The 16498-nt window shown below is 40.1% G+C and overlaps 1 protein-coding gene across 12 annotated transcripts in view; it reads left to right on the top strand.

The window, feature by feature from the left end:
* CCDC158 (coiled-coil domain containing 158) overlaps positions 1-16498 on the top strand; it is a 98517-nt gene that overhangs the window by 10200 nt on the left and 71819 nt on the right. For 8 of the 12 annotated variants that reach the window (XM_027600200.1, XM_027600194.1, XM_027600196.1 and 5 more), the window contains 7 exons: positions 3259-3401; positions 8218-8435; positions 12678-12787; positions 12901-13228; positions 13810-13886; positions 14691-14801; positions 16096-16210. In XM_027600200.1, the coding sequence (XP_027456001.1) occupies positions 3332-3401; positions 8218-8435; positions 12678-12787; positions 12901-13228; positions 13810-13886; positions 14691-14801; positions 16096-16210 (1029 nt within the window). In that variant the 5' untranslated portion in view covers positions 3259-3331. Of the gene's footprint in view, positions 1-1179; positions 1272-3258; positions 3402-8217; positions 8436-12677; positions 12788-12900; positions 13229-13809; positions 13887-14690; positions 14802-16095; positions 16211-16498 lie in introns of those variants that run through there. The other 4 variants (XM_027600198.2, XM_027600201.2, XM_027600205.1 and 1 more) reach the window with 4 other exon arrangements.

Below are 16498 nucleotides of genomic sequence, written 5' to 3'. Positions count from 1 at the left end.
AATAGTACATAGAGTCAGTTGTATCTTTATTGTGGATTGTGGCTTTTAACTTTAAGTGCTCTTTGTCTTATTTAATACTCTGCCTTGAAGACTACCTGGTCTGGTATCAGGATTTTAACTGGTGCTTTCTTACTGTTTTCATTCTCCTGGCAAATCTTTGTCCATCACTTTATTTGCAGTCTTTTTGAATCAGTGTCTTTAAGTGTCTTCTTGTATAGAGACAGAGTTGAAATTTTTTACGAGCCAATTTGAAAATCCTTTTTTTTGAATAGGCAAGTTAAGTCCTGTGATGTTTATTGATATGACTTTTATGTTTGGTCTAAATTTTGTCACATTATTCTTACATTATCTTCTGGTGATAAAATTACTATATATTATATTTACTGTGGGTTTTTTTTATGTTTCTTCTTTTTCTTTAAAAAATTTTTTTTGTTGGGGCACCTCGGGCACTCAGGGTTGTGAGAGCAAGCTCCCAGTCAGGCTCTACCTGGAGCCTGCTTAAGATTCTCTCTCTCTCTCTCTCTCTCTCTGCCCCTCCTCCCTGATCTCTCTCTCAAAAAAAAAAAATTTTTTTTTTGTCACTTGAGAAGGTTTGTATTTTTATTCTAGTGGTTTTCTTCACATTAATGCTTTTTGTAATACACCTATAGACAGACCCCTTTTCCTTTTACTTAACTCTTTGCTTTCTGTCAGTTTTAAATGATATTTTTTGACAACCAGTGGTCTTCTACTTTTCCTGTTTTTTATCACTTATCTTCCCATTTCAAGTTACATTTGTTCTCCTTTTTCACACATGTAATATTTATATATTATTCTTCAGTGGCACCGCTGTACCCATGTTTTAGTCTCAACTTTACAACTGAATAGGTAATGTTCACCATCAGACCTTTTGCACACTTCCCCCCCCCCCATTTTTTTTTAAGATTTAATTTATTTGTCAGAAAGAGAGTGCACAAGCAGGCAGAGTGGCGGGAAAGGGAGAACCAGACTCCCTGCTGCAAGGAGCCCAGTGCAGGACTCGATCCCAGGACCCCGGGACCATGACCTGGGCCGAAGGCAGACACTAAACCTACTGAGCCACCCAGCCGTCCCATGTTTTTTTTGTTTGTTTGTTTTTAATGCTCATGTTCATCTTTTTTTACAAATTTTATTTTAGAAAATTTAAAGCCTACAAAAAAACAGAAGATTTTCACCAGTTCACCCTTTGCCATATTTACCAGTCATCTTCTGGTTGGATGAAGCCTCACCTCCTCTTGCAGATTCCTCAGAAGGTGCACATGTATATAGTGTTCTGGCACATTCTAAACTGTTTTTCTATGGCTTTGACTCTTTCAAAAATCTTAGCAGGATATAGCTGGTTTGTACTTTCTTTCCTTGTGTTTCTTTAAAATGCTGGCTACTATTGCCTTGCTTTGTATGTTATTTTTGAATAATATGATGCCATCCTGACCCTCTTGTCTTTGTAAATTATTTCATCTTTTTTGCCTGAAGGCCCTAAGGACTTTTTCATCTTTAAATTCTAAATATGGTTTTATTAGGATATGTTTCAGAGTTGATCATTCTTGGTCGCTATTCCCTAGTGTGAAAAATGTGTAGTAGATTCAGGGCTTCTTTTATTCCTAGGAAAGTTTCTTGGGTTATAGTTTTAAATAATAGTTCCGTTTCAGGGTTTTGACTTTTTTTTCTTCAGGGACACCAATGATGTCCGGTCTCCTTTGCCTGTCTCCCCTCTCATTCACTTTCTTTTTCAGCCTTTTCACTGGTTTTCCTCCATTTTCATCTTCTGTTCTCCTGATTTTCTTCAGGGCCTTTATTAAGGTTTCATTACAGTCTGCCCTCCCCTGGCCTCCTCTGTAATTTGGGCTTCCTTTCTGATACAATATTGTCCTTTTCTTCTCTTTCTTTCCTGATTTCGGCCAACTCTCCTTTCATTCCTTCCTGCTTGCTTGCTTATTTTACGTGTGTCTTGGCTTTACATTTCTGATTCAAGGGTGATTTTTCATATGCTCAAATGCTTGTTTGCGGATATCCAGTTTGGTTTGCAGTGTTGTGTTACAGTTTTCTTCGACCTCATGATTGTCAGTGCAGTGGGAGGGGGATACTTTTTATCAGCAGAAAAGATTTTGTTCACATTTTCTGATATCTTGTAATAGTTTTGTGTGGATGTGGCCTGCTTGTATCTATTCCTGTTCATCTTGTGGACAGGATTTAGTTTGAGAATGCCCTCTTCTGGGCAGCTTCTGTCATGCGTGGTGGTGGAGGAGTGGGAGGGGTAGAAAGAGGGTTGGCATATCTTGCTGCTCTTTGTTTCTGCTGGTGCCTGAATTGTCCCTACTCCCTCCTTTGTGGCCATGTCTGCTGGGGAGATCATCTCTTCTTCTCCAGAAACACTGCTTCTCTGAGGCTGCTGCTTCTGGCCCCCCTCACTTTCAAGCTGTTACTGGATAGCCAGGGCTGTGGACTACCTAGTTGCAACCGGAGCCTAACATCTTGGCTTCTCCTGCTCACTTTCTGGGGTGCATATGTCTGTGCTGCCTCCAGCCCTCTGCTCCCCCTGCTCCTTTTCAGTTTTCCAGTGTCTCCTCTCCCATTCTGCATACCTACATGCCCACAGGGCTCGCGGGTGGACGGTAGGAGCAACTTGGGAAAACATTTTCCCTCTGCTAACAGATGATTTGAAGGTTGTAGTAATCTCTGTCATCTAGGGATGCTGAAGGCATAGAGCCCATATGCTTCTATGCGTTTGTTCTCCTTGTTGATTTTATAGTTGTTTTCAGAGGATGAGGGGGAGATTTGGGATCAGGCCACCACTATTGTTCTCCAAACCCAGAAGTCTTCTTGGCCTAATCTAAAATTATGAGCACTGTTTGATATTAAAGAAGTTTTTCAGCTTTTACTAATGATTTCCGATTTGCTGATTTGTGAATTTTTTAAAACTAATTTGTGACTTTTCACTGAGATACTTTCTACCATTATTTGACCATGTAACCAGAGTGCTAATCATCATCGTAATTAAAGTATTAGTTTTTGATTTTCAGGTTGTCCTTAATAAGCTACTTAGATATTAAAAGCAACAATTTCTACAATAAGATTCTATTCACTCATTAATTTTATGTAGTGATAAAATATTTCTGTATAAATATTTTCCTGGTAAAGAGTTATTACTAAATTTGAAATATGAACAAAGTCAGTTCCTCTTCTATGAATTTTGTTCTCATAATACCTTATTAATAAAGATTGAATCCCTGTCTTTTATAGATAAGAACTAAAAGAACCAAACAGGGAAGCACTCATATTTCAAGATCTCTAAGAAGAGGTAGCAATATTTAATATGGAACAAAAAGCTGGTGAATCAAATAATGAAGATCTTTTATCAAGTAGTGGTGTCACATCCAATGGAGGTGCGTATTCTTTATCAAACAAAATAGGAAAATTGGAATTAAGCAGCCTTCAGAATATTCATTCAGGCTGCTGGTTTTTAGTATGTTTTGGTTTTAACTGCCGGGCACAGACAGTGGTCATGAATGTTTATTGTTGAAAATTCTACTTTTTGAGGAAGAAACTGTTTAGTCTTTTAAAAATAACATATCTAGGGACGCCTGGGTGGCTCAGTCAATTAAGCATCTGCCTTTGGCTCAGGTCATGATCTCAGGGTCCTGGGATCGAGCCCCGCATCGGGCTCCCTGCTCCTGGGGGAGCCTGCTTCTCCCTCTCCCTCAGCCTGCCACTCCCCCTGCTTGGGCTCTCACGCTCTCTCTCTCTCTGGCAAATAAATAAAATCTTAAAAAAAAATGTTTTTTAAAAAATAAATAAAAATAGCATATCTATTTTTTTTTTTTAGCAAATGTTTACATTACTTTTTTGGTTTAAAAATTGTTTCCGTGTTGAGGGACTATAACGTGTTCCATGTTTCCCTAACACCTTCTCTTCCCTGGTCCACTCGCAGCCAGATTCCTGTGTCATTTTGACTCTTTTTCCCATGCCCACCCCATCCAGTCAGGCATGCTCCTTCTGGTGTAGGCAGTGGCTCTCGAGTCCATTCTTCCCTCTTCATCTCTACTGACCTAGTTCCGGCCCCCTCCCCTCTGCCCGAACCGATCTCAGTCCAAGGATAGCCAGCAGGAAAACGGTAACAGGTGGGATAAATCGGCGGAACAGTGCAGGGAATTGGCAAGGAGTTGGTGTCGAAAGAGCTGAGAAGCCTCACAGGGGAAGAGGCAACCCAGGGAGGCACAGCCTGGGGCTGGAAGGACAATGAGAAGAGGAAGTGTTCCCAGGGCAGGAAAGCCAGAGCTCACACCTCCAAGAGGGCTGCCCGGAGGGAGCGGAAACCACCACTCACAGCCAGCCAGAAGCCCAGCTGAGGCAGGTGAATGGCGTTGTGCCATGCGCAGCTTCTCTCCTCCTCCGGCCGGCCTCCAGGTCTTCCCAGCACCTCCCATGGTGACCTTCCAGGAGACAAGGTGGGAAGGGAGCCTGGGAAAAGTAGTTCTCTGCAACACACTGCAAACTAGGGGAGAGCTAGGGAATTGACTTTCTGACCATCAGGCAAGTGGCCTGCACGGTCCCTGACTGCTTTCCCTGCCTGTCTCTCTCATCTAAAAGAATGCACCCAAAGTTTATTCACAATTACAGATCTGTTGTTTTACTGGTCTGCTTAAACACCTTTATTTCAGCACAATTACTTTGAGAAATCTTCTGCTTTTTAGGATGCTTATGCCATTCTGAGATGCCTCTGTCCCTCCACTCTGCTGTACCCGTCTCCCCTGCCCACGCCACTCACCCACCTCCCCACACACTCTGTCCCTCGTACTCATTGGGGCATCAGCACTTAACTCCTGGGTTGTCTCTCCCTCCTCAGGCACATCATCATCCCAGGATATCATTGTCCTCATACATGACCCATCTGAGATCTTAGAGTTTCTCAACTTTTTTAGTTCTTTTCATCTCGACCTTGACTTTAGCCACCCCACTTCTCTTACTTGGATCTTATTACCAAGAACTATTAGACTTCTGAAATCCAACCTCCTGTCTTCCAGCCCTCTCACTCCCTTATTCCTAGAGCACCTGTTCTGCCTCATGAAAGGAGTGATTCTCAACCATGGCTCCATGTCAGAATCCCTTCTGAGATTTTAAAACATTTATATGGCTTAGATCCCCACCTAGAGATTCTGATTCAGTAGGTCTGGAATGGGGCTTAGGTACCACTGGATTTTTTTTTTTTTTTAGACTCCCCAGGTGATACTGATTTCCAATATGGGTTGAGAACAACTGCTCTAGCTCTGCCATTTTCTCCTAAATCAATACCTCTTCTTATCCTCACTTTCTTCTTTGTATCATTTATTTTTTCAGCCAACCACTTGCCAATCTCTTCAACTTCCTTTTTCTCTTATTCTTCTGTTGCACTCTTACAGGAAAACCTCCATCTTTATCAGGCTGACCACCTTCTCCATTTTTGTACTGGGCTTCTGGAAGATTCTGCTAGAGAAAATACACAAATTGTAGATTTTCCATCAGTTTGTCACCTCACAGTCATAGTGTCCCATGTCATCTGTATCCTTGATACCGCTAGAGGAGCATTCAGTGGATAAAGTTTCAAAATTGATTTTTTTTGATCATAAATTCACATGGATAACTCAAATTCAAATCCAGAACCATGGAGCTCTTCCTCATCTTCTCTCATTCCATATCTGCATCTCCCCTACAGTGAAATTCTAGTTTCCAAAACCTTCAGCGTATTTGTTCATTTTCTCTCTTGCACAGTCCATACAAAAGCGTTTCAGAATTATAACCATGCTACCACCGTGAACAACTTCCCAGCTAAGTGAGGCTCGTGAAGATCACAGAGTACTATGTTCTAAAGTTATTTGAAGGAACTATTTTCTTTGTGACATTATTTTACAAACTTTCTATACCTTTAGGTTTATTTCTGTTAGTATTCAACTTCATTTTATTTTTTGAATATGTATAACATGTATATGGCTCAAAAGTAAAAACTTAATGAAAACACATATTCAGTAGAGTTTTGCTGCCATCCCTCTCCCTTCCACTCTATTTCTACCCATCCCTATACCGGTATAGCTAACCATTTTCATGAGTTTCTGTTTATTCTTCCAGGGTTTCTTTTTGTAAAAGTGAGCAATGGCTACCTCTCCCCCCAACATACATGTGCACATGCTTAACACATTCACTCTTATTTCTCCTTTCTTAGAAAGAGGAGGGAAATTAACCTCTACCTATTAAAGGGAGGACTATCAAAGAATTTAGGAACATATTTTCAAAGCACCACAGTTTGCCCACCTCTGGTCACAAATTACTTACATTTCTCTCACCTACAAAGTACATTCACTCTCTCCCAAGAAGGCCCTTAACAGTCTCATCCCATTACAGCATCCATCCATTCAAAGGCCAGAATCTATTGAAATTAGATTCAGGTATGGATGAAGCTCCTCAGTTGTAAGTCCTTAAGTACAGCTCCCTGAGTCGAGCTCCTCTTCATCTGAAGACCTGTGACAGCCAGCGTACGGTGGCAGGCCCACATCTATCAAAACTCCCATTCCAAATGGGGAAAACAGGAGGCACATGGTCCATCACGATTCTGAAATCTAGCTGAGCACAGGTTTCCCATTCCCTGATTAGGACGCAGGCCTGGGAATAATTCCTCATGGTTCTTGGAGCCATTCTCTGGACTCTTGGGTCTAACTTTGAGACCTTCTTCTTCTTCTTTTTTTTTTTTTAAGATTTTATTTATGTAATTGAAAGAGAGAGAGAGAAAGTGCATACCCAAGCATGAGCAGGGGGAGGATGGGGGCAAAAGAAGGAGAAGCGGGTTCCCCACTGTGCAGGGAGCCAGATGTGGGGCTCCATCCCGATCCCAGGACTCTAGGATCTTGACCTGAGCCGAAGGAGGATGCTTAACCAACTGAGCCACCCAGGTGCCCCATGAGACCTCCTTCCTTTATATGAAAGATAGCATATGTTTTCAGCTGAGGGATTTCTCAGCCTGCTTATGGGAAGGCCTCTTTTCATCTCACACTGTCTCTGTCCCTCAGTCCAAACCAGTGGTGTTTCTTGAATATAATTCTCTAATATCTCTGTGGTTCTTCTGTGAATCTTCCTGGGTTTTACTTTCTTATCTTCCCTTTAAATATTGGTATTTCTTCAGAGTACTCTTCTTGATCCTCTTTTTTCACTCTATACACTGCCTCTGGATGATCCCATTGACTTCAAGGATTCACTAGAATTCAAATGCTGATGATTCCCAAATCCTTATCTCTGAAGCAACACATACTCCTGAACTCACAAATCAAACAGCATTACTTGGATGTTGAAGCTCAAAACCCAAGAGAGATCTTTGACACTCCCCTGTCTTTTACTTACCACATATATTTCTCAAGTCCACACTCTTTGTGTCTGTCACCACTGTCTCCGCTCTAGGGTAGACGCTTGCCATTTCTTGCGTGCATCGTCGAAAGCCTTCTCTGACTCCATTCTCTACTTCAGTTTTATCCCCATCCAGTGCATTCTCCACACTGAAGCCAGAGAGCTTTTTCAAACCACAAACCTAGTTAACTACTACTCTCTTACTCTCAAATCCACTAGTGACTTCCCGGAGCTTTCAAGATAAAATTCAAGCTCCTTGGCATGACCAAAAGGTCCTTCAAGATCTGGCCTGTATCTTCATTCTCCTATCTGGCTACTTCTTTCCTGTCACCTGGAATATCTGTGCTGTTTTAAGCCTCCTCACCAATAATTATGGTGCTGCCACTGCCTGCAATGCCCTTCCTCTTCTCCTTAATATACTTCAAGGCTCATTCAGCTCAGGTATCACTTGATTGCTATCAAGTAAAACTCCCTCCTCTTCCCTAATCTCCTTTTTACCTAGTGCTCGTCTCTCTCAGAGCCCTTGCCAATCTTTTACTCGTCTATATTCCCCCTGAGACCTTAAACATCTTCAGGGTTCATTAAAGAAATCACCTATGATAATTTTTTTTTAAAGATTTTATTTATTTATTCATGAGAGAGAGAGAGGCAGAGGGAGAAGCAGGCTCCCAAGGAGCAGGGAGCCCGATGCGGGACTCGATCCCAGGACCCTGGGATCATGACCTGAGCCGAAGGCAGATGCTTAACCGTCTGAGCCACCCAGGCGCCCTAGGATAATGTTTACCCCAAAATTATTTTATTAGTAAGTTGATTGATTAATTCTTTAATATTTAGGTTCTTCAAGTCCATTTTTTATGTCATCTATTCGTGGTACAATAATTGAAAACACATCTTCAGCTGGGACATTGACACAAATTCCTTTTTTCCCCAAATATGAAGTGGAACTTGATTCTCCTAGAAAAGTCATCCCATACCCTGGAAAGGAACACATTGAACGTGTTTTGGAAGAATATTCACATCAAGTCAAAGATCTGCAGAAAAGACTAAATGAAGTGAGTTGCATTCTTTTATTCTAGTACTTTATGCCATTTGGGAATGACAGTGAGGCACAGTGCCTTGGAACAGAATCTAAACTTATTAAAAGAAACACTTAATGATGGATTTATTGGTTAAACTTGTTAATTTGGCTTATGCCTTGTATTTCAGTATTAAAAATTGGGCACATGAAGTTTATATACCTATTTTTCTTTTGTTAATAGTCAGAATGCCCTGGTTTCATGGCTAATTTTAATTAAACCTGAATAGCTCAAAATGTTATAATTAATGATGTTTATCTGTAATTATAATAATTGGTTCAGGCCTGCTGTCCGGCTATCATGATACATTGTTTTTCTTTTTAAAAAAATGTTTTAAGATTACTTATTTATTTGAGAGAGAGAGCAAGAGAGCACACAAGGAGCGGGGAGGGGCAGAGGGAGAAGCAGACTCCTTGCCCAGCAGGGAGCCCAACATGAGACTCAACCCCAGGACTCCCAGACCATGACCCTAGCTGAAGGCAGATGCTTAACTGAGCCACCCAGGTGCCCTGATACCGTGTTTTTCTTTACAAAGCAGTTGTGGGGATAGGTTTTTAGATGTAGTGTATATATGATAACTAAATAGTATATTGAAGTTATTTGCTAAAAATTTTTAAGTAGTCTGTAGTCTGTCTAAAAGTGAAACTTACCATTGTACACAAAGCCTTTCATGATATAACCCCTCTCTGTACATGTTAGCTTCATCTACCTGTTCCCCAAATATACCCTCCATTCCAGCAATATTTAGCTATTTGCTCTTCCCTGGAGATAGCATGTTTTTCTAAAGCTTCATGCTTTTGCCCAGGCCATTTCCTCTTCTTTAATTGTCTGCCTGGCAAATTCTTATTATCCATCAAGACTCAGCCCAAACATTTCCTTGTCTGGAATCCTTTGCTCTAAGCAGCATGAGGTATATTCTCTGTACAGCTGCTGCCCTATGTGCACATGTCTACTGTAGTATTTAGTTCGTGTTGCTGTATTCATTAACACCTTGTTCTACCTCATTCAGACTCTGTAAACACATTTAGGGAAAAAACTACAACTTTATTAAGTGCTAAAAGTCATGTACTATTGTATCATGTACAGGGATACAGAGATGAATAAGGTAGGACTCATAAGGGGTTCACAGACTTGAGGATCTGGTATATAAACAAATAGTCATAATACCTTATGATAAGTTCACTAATAAAGAGGGTAGGTGGGTTGGGTGGATGGATGGATGGATGAAGCGAGCACAGAGATACCAGTGAGGGAAAGAAACAGTGTCTTAATTCATTTTCCCTGTCTATTCTCTGGCAGAGTATCTGACACTTGATTGGCTCCCAGTAAATATGTGTTAAATCTCTAAATAAATAACAGGGCTATTTGGATACTTGTAATATTTAGCATGAAGCTCGTATGTAACACATGTGCTAGGTACTGGATATATAAAGCTGGAAAAGACACGGCCCTTTCTATGTACACATTTACAGTCTGTGGCTGAGATATTTATTTCTTTATTTATTATTTTTAAATATTTATTTTTTTATTTTTTATTTTTATTTTATTATTTATTTGACAGACACACTGCAAGAGAGGGAACAGAAGTGGGGGAGTAGGAGAGGGAGAAGCAGGCTTCCCGCTGAGCAGGGAGCCCGATGTGGGGCTCGATCCCAGGACTCTGGGATCATGACCTGAGCCAAAAATCAAGAGTCAGATGCTAAACTGAGCCATCCAGGTCCCCCAAACCTCATTTATTCTTGATACCTCTTTCCTGGTGTCACTTTATCACCATGTCCATCCATTGTACCTCATATGTATTTCTCAGATCCGTTTCCATTTCCACTGTTGCCATCCAAAGTTCAGACTATACTGTAGTCATTCTCCTGAACTATAAGAGGAAAAGATAAAGGGCCTTAACCTTATATTGGCTATATAAACATTGTCAATTGCAGAACCAGCTAGTATCCTATCACACTTCCTTTCCTGTGTAGTGTTTTTTCTGGTGGTTATTTTTTTCTTAAGATTTTATTTATTTATTTGAGAGAGAATGAACGAGAGAGAGAGCATGAGCTGGGTGGGGGAAGGTCAGAGGGAGAGGGAGAAGCAGACTCCCTGTTGGAGGGAGCCTGATGTGGGACTTGATCCCAGAACCCTGGGGTCATGACCTGAGCTGAAGGCAGACGCTTAACCAACCGAGCCACCCAGGTGCCCCTTTTCTGATGGTTATTCATTGCCTTTCTTTTTCCTAATGCTGTATGCCTTTATCATACGCTCTTTTTTTATTTTTATTTTTTTTAAAGAACCATCATGTAGATTTTCTCTCAAATCCTCCTTTGATCCTGGACTCTTCAGGAGTCTTCTGTCTTATTTTCCAGTCTAGGTGAGTTTCTTAGGTCTGTGTATAATTGTTTTCTTCTTCTCATTGCTTTCCTGATTGGATCCATGATTTCCAGAATTCCCTGTTTTCTGTCTTCCTTTTTCTTGATCAACTTCTTCATTTAGTCAAAGCATATCTTTAGAAACTTAAAGGGTATATGTGCATACATTTTAATGGATCTTTGCATTCTGAGAATGACTTTAGCTGGGTAAAGTTGAAAGTCATTTTCTCTCAGTCCTTTGAAAATATTGTGTCCTTGCATTTCGTATTGCTACTGAGAAGTAGATGTCTGTCGGATAACTTGCTCCTTTGTGGATGATATGCTTTCACTTAATTTAGCTGGGTAAAGTTGAAAGTCATTTTCTTTCAGTCCTTCGAAAATATTGTGTCCTTGCGTTTCATATTGCTACTGAGAAGTAAATGTCTGTCTGATACTTGCTCCTTTTTGGATGATATGCTTTTACTTAATTGAGTTTTGTCTTTGGAAGCTTTAGAGTCTTCTGTCTCTGAAAATTCACCATAATGTGCTTAGGTGTGGATTTTAGTTTTTTCATTCATTGTGCTGGGGATTCAGTGGATCCTTTTGGTCTGCAGATTTGTACTTTTCAGCTTTGAGGAATTCAGTTGTTTTTTCTTTGATAGTTTCATTCACTCTGTTTTCTTAGGTCTCTCATTCTGTGGCTCCTATTAGTCATATGTTATCTCCTAGGTTATACCTCTAAGTCTCTTACCTTTACTTTCAAAAGTTTTACCTACTTTCCTACTTTGGGGGGATATTTCTTGACTTCTAACATTTTACTGCAGCTTTTTAGCATGCAAGCATATTTTTAATTTCCAAGAACTCTTCTCACTTGGTCACTTCCTTGGCATAGTATTTCGTTCTTACTTTACAGCTGTGATGCCTCTCAAATTTCTCTGCAAATACAAGTTTCTGAAAGTGTTCTTCTTTGCTGCATTACTTTGCTTCTTTGGATCCTTTTTTTCTCATGTTTGCTTCTTTGTGTGATCTTGGTTTCTGTTTTTTATTTTATAACCTTTCTTCAGGTGTCCAGTGGTGTTGGTTGGTTGGTTGGTTAGTTGGATCATTGGTTTTTGTTCATACTCAAGGATGAACAATAAAAAAGCTGATGGCAAGCTCTCTAGCAGTAGGGAGAACTTGATGGCTTTGCTTTGGGATGATTACGTGGTATCAATTTTTATGCTGGGAGGTCTCACAGTGCCTGATTTTATTTTATTTTTTTTAAGATTTTATTTGAGAGAGAGAGAGAGTGAGAGAGAGAGCCCAAGAGGGGCTAGAGTCAGAGGGAGAAGCAGACTCCCTGCTGAGCAGGGAGCCCAATGTGGGACTCGATCCCAGGACTCCAGGATCATGACCCGAGCCGAAGGCAGTCAATTAACCAACTGAGCCACCCAGGCACCCTCGCAGTGCCTGATTTTAGAGATCTTAGTGAATTTCTCCGTAGTAGAACGCCTTGACTTTTGGGTGGTGGTTGTCTGCTGTCAAGTTTTTAAGTGGGTTGGAAGTGGGGATTCACTTTTCTGTATACAGAATTTTAACCAATTTTCCTGTTTTCAAAAATAAAACATTTCTATCTCTATCTTGAGGTAGATATCTGATTTGTTTTAGAAAGTGTTTTGGTTATTAAGTAAAGAATAGATTTGAAAGGGGCCAAGCTTGAGACAGTGATACAAGTTAAGAATGATTAATTAGACCCTGCAGTATGTTAAAAGAAGAAGGAGGTACACATAAAAATAAATTAGTAATATGTGGATTTTTGGAAATTATTAGGAATTTCCTAATAATTTAAGGAAATATGTTCCTCTGATAAAGGCTGATTTGCATGACATTTTTTTTTCAGAGCAATGAATTGCATGAGAAACAAAAGTTTTACTTAAGGCAGTCAGTCATTGATTTGCAAACAAAACTTCAAGAGATGCAAATGGAGAGAGATGCCATGGCTGACATCAGGTTGGGCATCATTACCTAAAATTATTTTAAAGTTTTACTCTTTGTAGTATAAAACTACTTGTGTGAATATGAATTTTATCAATATTATTTCTTCTCTTTCATTTATTTCATAGACGAAGGGAGAGTCAGTCCCAGGAGGATTTAAGAAATCAGCTTCAAAATACAGTTCATGAACTTGAAGCTGCCAAATGCCTTAAGGAGAACATGCTGAAAGATAGCAACGCACAAATAGAGCAGCTGAGAAAGATGATGCTTGGCCATGAGGGGGTGCTTCAAGAAATCCGATCAATCCTAGTTGACTTTGAAGAAGCCTCAGGCAAGAAAATATATGAACACGAGAGCGTGTCTACTCTCCACTTCCGCAACATGGGCTCGGCTATTAGTAAAATCCTAAGAGAATTAGACACAGAGATTTCTTATCTTAAAGGGAGGATATTTCCAGTAAGTGGTGAGAACACTATTCAATTTTATATTAAAATTCATTAAGAGAATAGTATTAGGTATATAATTTTTTAAGTTCTTAAAAGTAAACCAGGTTCTCATTTTTGTTCTCTAAAGTATCAGTTATTTCTACAATGATGTCTCAATACATTAAGGGAACTAGCTTGATTTGCCTGTATGGCTTCATGAGAGTATAACCAACCAAAGTAAATAATCTAATAAAATACAGTGATAGAATGTATTCGGTTTCTATATTACTTTTATTTGCTTCTTTCTAAAGTGTTCCTTTAGGGATGCCTGGGTGGCTTAGTCGGTTAAGCGTCTGCCTTTGGCTCATGTCAGGATCCCAGGATCCTGGGATCAAGTCCCCCATAGGGCTCCCTGCTCAGCAGGGAGTCTGCTTCACCATCTGCCCCTCCCTGCCACTTGTGCACACAGGAGTTCTCTCTCTCTCTCTGACAAGTAAATAAATAAATAACATCTTTAAAAACAATAAAGTAGTCCTTTAGTTGGAAAATCTCCAACGTTTCCAAGAAGTAGATTTACCAGTCCCTAAATCAGCATCTCTTTTTTATAACTAGGTAGAGGATCAGCTTGAAGCACTGAAGTCTGAATCACAGAACAAAATAGAATTGCTTCTTCAACAACATCAAGATAGGTGGGTTTCTGACCGAAGTATAGAAAGTCATAGTGAACTAAACCATAGGTTTACAGTCCCTCATCAGCAATTGTGAAATCGAAAATGTTCTGAAACAAAAGTTTTCTTCATTGGTTTGTGGCAAGTTCATGTGAAAGGGAAAATTTTTCCGACACTTGTTTAAAAGGTTCAGGAAGACTTTACTCAAGGCATTTGCAATAGGGATTCTGTGTTAGGGGAAAGAGGTGAGACTCAGCTCTCCCAATACAACCAAGGAAGTAGGAATTTACAGCCAAGGAGCAGGTGAGTGGGGCAGTGGAGACATCAAGGGTGGGGGGATTCTCATTAAACTGACTTAGCAAGATTCTTACTAAGCCTGGGCAGGCCAGAGCGGTTGGGGGAGGGGTTGATGGGTGCCAAGGTCAAGGCCTACAAGAGGACTCAGAGGAGCCTGACTATAGTTTGGTCAAGGAGAGAGTCTTGTCATTCATTTGTTGGCAAAACCTGACTTGAGCTTAATGTAAAGCTTTATGATATAAAGTCTTTATGATTTAGTGTGAATATTTAAAAACCTGTTGTATTTATAATATGTTTGGCTTATAGGAACTTCCCTACGTGTGTCATATAATATATAGTACTTGTAACTTATTACCATTGTAAAATTAAAAAAAAAAATCCGAATTCCAAAACTTAAAATGAGAAGCATATTCAAAGTCAAAGCAAAATACTCAATTTGTGAGTGTTGAAAATCATTAACTTTTGGAATAACTCATAATCAAGGAAAATCTTATGTATCAAATAACAAACACCACATTCTTTTTATAGGATCGAGCAGTTAATAAGTGAACATGAAATTGAAATAACAGGACTTAACGAGAAAGCTAGCAGTGCTCGAAGTCAAGCCAGTAGCATCCAGAGTCAACTGGAAATTATTCAGTATGTATGTCCTGGTGGTTTGAAATTGGTATCATTTATCTTCATTTTAGGGATACTATTTTCATTAATGTTCTGTCCTAAGATCTTTTAAAATTGGCTTTGAAATCCCACAAGAAAGTAAAACTTCTCTAACATTTAAATGAATGGAAATGATTACTTAAAGATAATATTATATGATCAGATAAGAAGTATTATTGCTGTAAGTGAGAATGTATTCCCGCCCCTCCACCCATCCAGCTTGTTGTGGGGGGGGGGTTAGGGTGACAAGGTTGGCAGCAGGACAGGGCTCCAGGCGTGAGTCAGGCCCACCCTAGGAGGCCAGCCAAGCCCACGGCTGAGGCCCGTTGTGATGGGGGGAAGGGGAGCAGGAGGTATTTCCTTCAAGACCAGCAAATAGGAGAGTGACTAGAAGTTCTTTCTTTAGGCTTTTCTCCTCTTTTATGCAACAGTACTTTACACAGCAACTAAAGAGATGTCACTGTGGTGCCTTGTCCACGTCTCTCTCCCCCACTGGTGCACTGAGTATGTTGTGACTGCCTTTCTAAAGGCCCCAGTTACTAGGAGTAGCATGTCCTGTTGGCCCATAAGCTCATTGCCTGTCTGAGAGGACCGGGCACGGGCATGGTGGGCTCAGTCTTCCCTGATCCTTCCCAGGCAGCGGGCTCAGTGCGCACGTTGTGCTCAAGAGCAGTGTGACCGGAGGCCAGTACCGTCTGCACGCCAGGGGTCAGACACGTATTCCCTGTAGGGCTGTCCTCACTGGCCAGGGGGCAGACAGGAGTGCTGCGCGTGGGTCCGTGCTATGTAGCCAAGGCCTGGGGCAGCGGCCGCCACAATCCCCCTCCCCCCCCACCAACCGCCCATGTTCTCCCTTAGGGAAAAAAAAGTATTGCAAGTATTTAGGTCTCTTGAAATTGGATGTTTTAAATATTGTTCATATTACAACTGATAGGATCAATCAAAAACACATATATGTGTATGTGTAAATATATATATAAAATGTACATGTATACATATAAATAATTTTATAATTTGAGCTTATATGTATTGAAACCTTTTATTGGGACATTTTCAATCATATACCAAAGTAGAGAGAAAATAGTACAAATGAACTCCAATATACACTCTCTAGTTTCAGCACTTAACATGGTTGAACTGAAGCTTTTAAGAAGAAATTTTGGAAAATAAGACTTTTGACGTAGTTATGCCATATAAAAGAACTAGTGGCAGTTCTAAATCACACTTATTCTTAGTTTGCTGTTTGCTTTTATTCCCCCTTTTAAACTCTTCTTAGAGAACAAGCAAGAAACCAAAATTCAATGTATATGCGCCAACTCAGTGATCTGGAATCTACCGTTTCTCAGCTACGTTCTGAGTTAAGAGAAGCCAAAAGGATGTATGAAGACAAGGTGAGGTTAGATTTGGCTGCTCTGCCTCCCCACACTATTATACACAGATTTAATTACAAATTTTTTAATAGTTTATTTGAAAATGAGGAATCAAAGTAATGTCAAATTAAAAGCAGTTTTTAAGATGGAGTAGGAGGATGCCAAATATCTATATGTTAAATTATAAAAAAATTTTAAAGGGGGCACGTGATGTAATGAGCACTGGGTGTTAGACGCAACTGATGAATTATTGAACACATCTGAAAAAAATTATAAATAATTTTAATTCAAATGGTTTGCCCAGATTAA

The sequence above is a fragment of the Zalophus californianus genome, chromosome 2 (assembly GCF_009762305.2).
Source record: "Zalophus californianus isolate mZalCal1 chromosome 2, mZalCal1.pri.v2, whole genome shotgun sequence".
NCBI lineage: Eukaryota > Metazoa > Chordata > Mammalia > Carnivora > Otariidae > Zalophus > Zalophus californianus.
The sequence above is the reverse complement of the archived record's forward strand: the minus strand, read 5'-3'. Positions and strand labels throughout refer to the sequence as shown.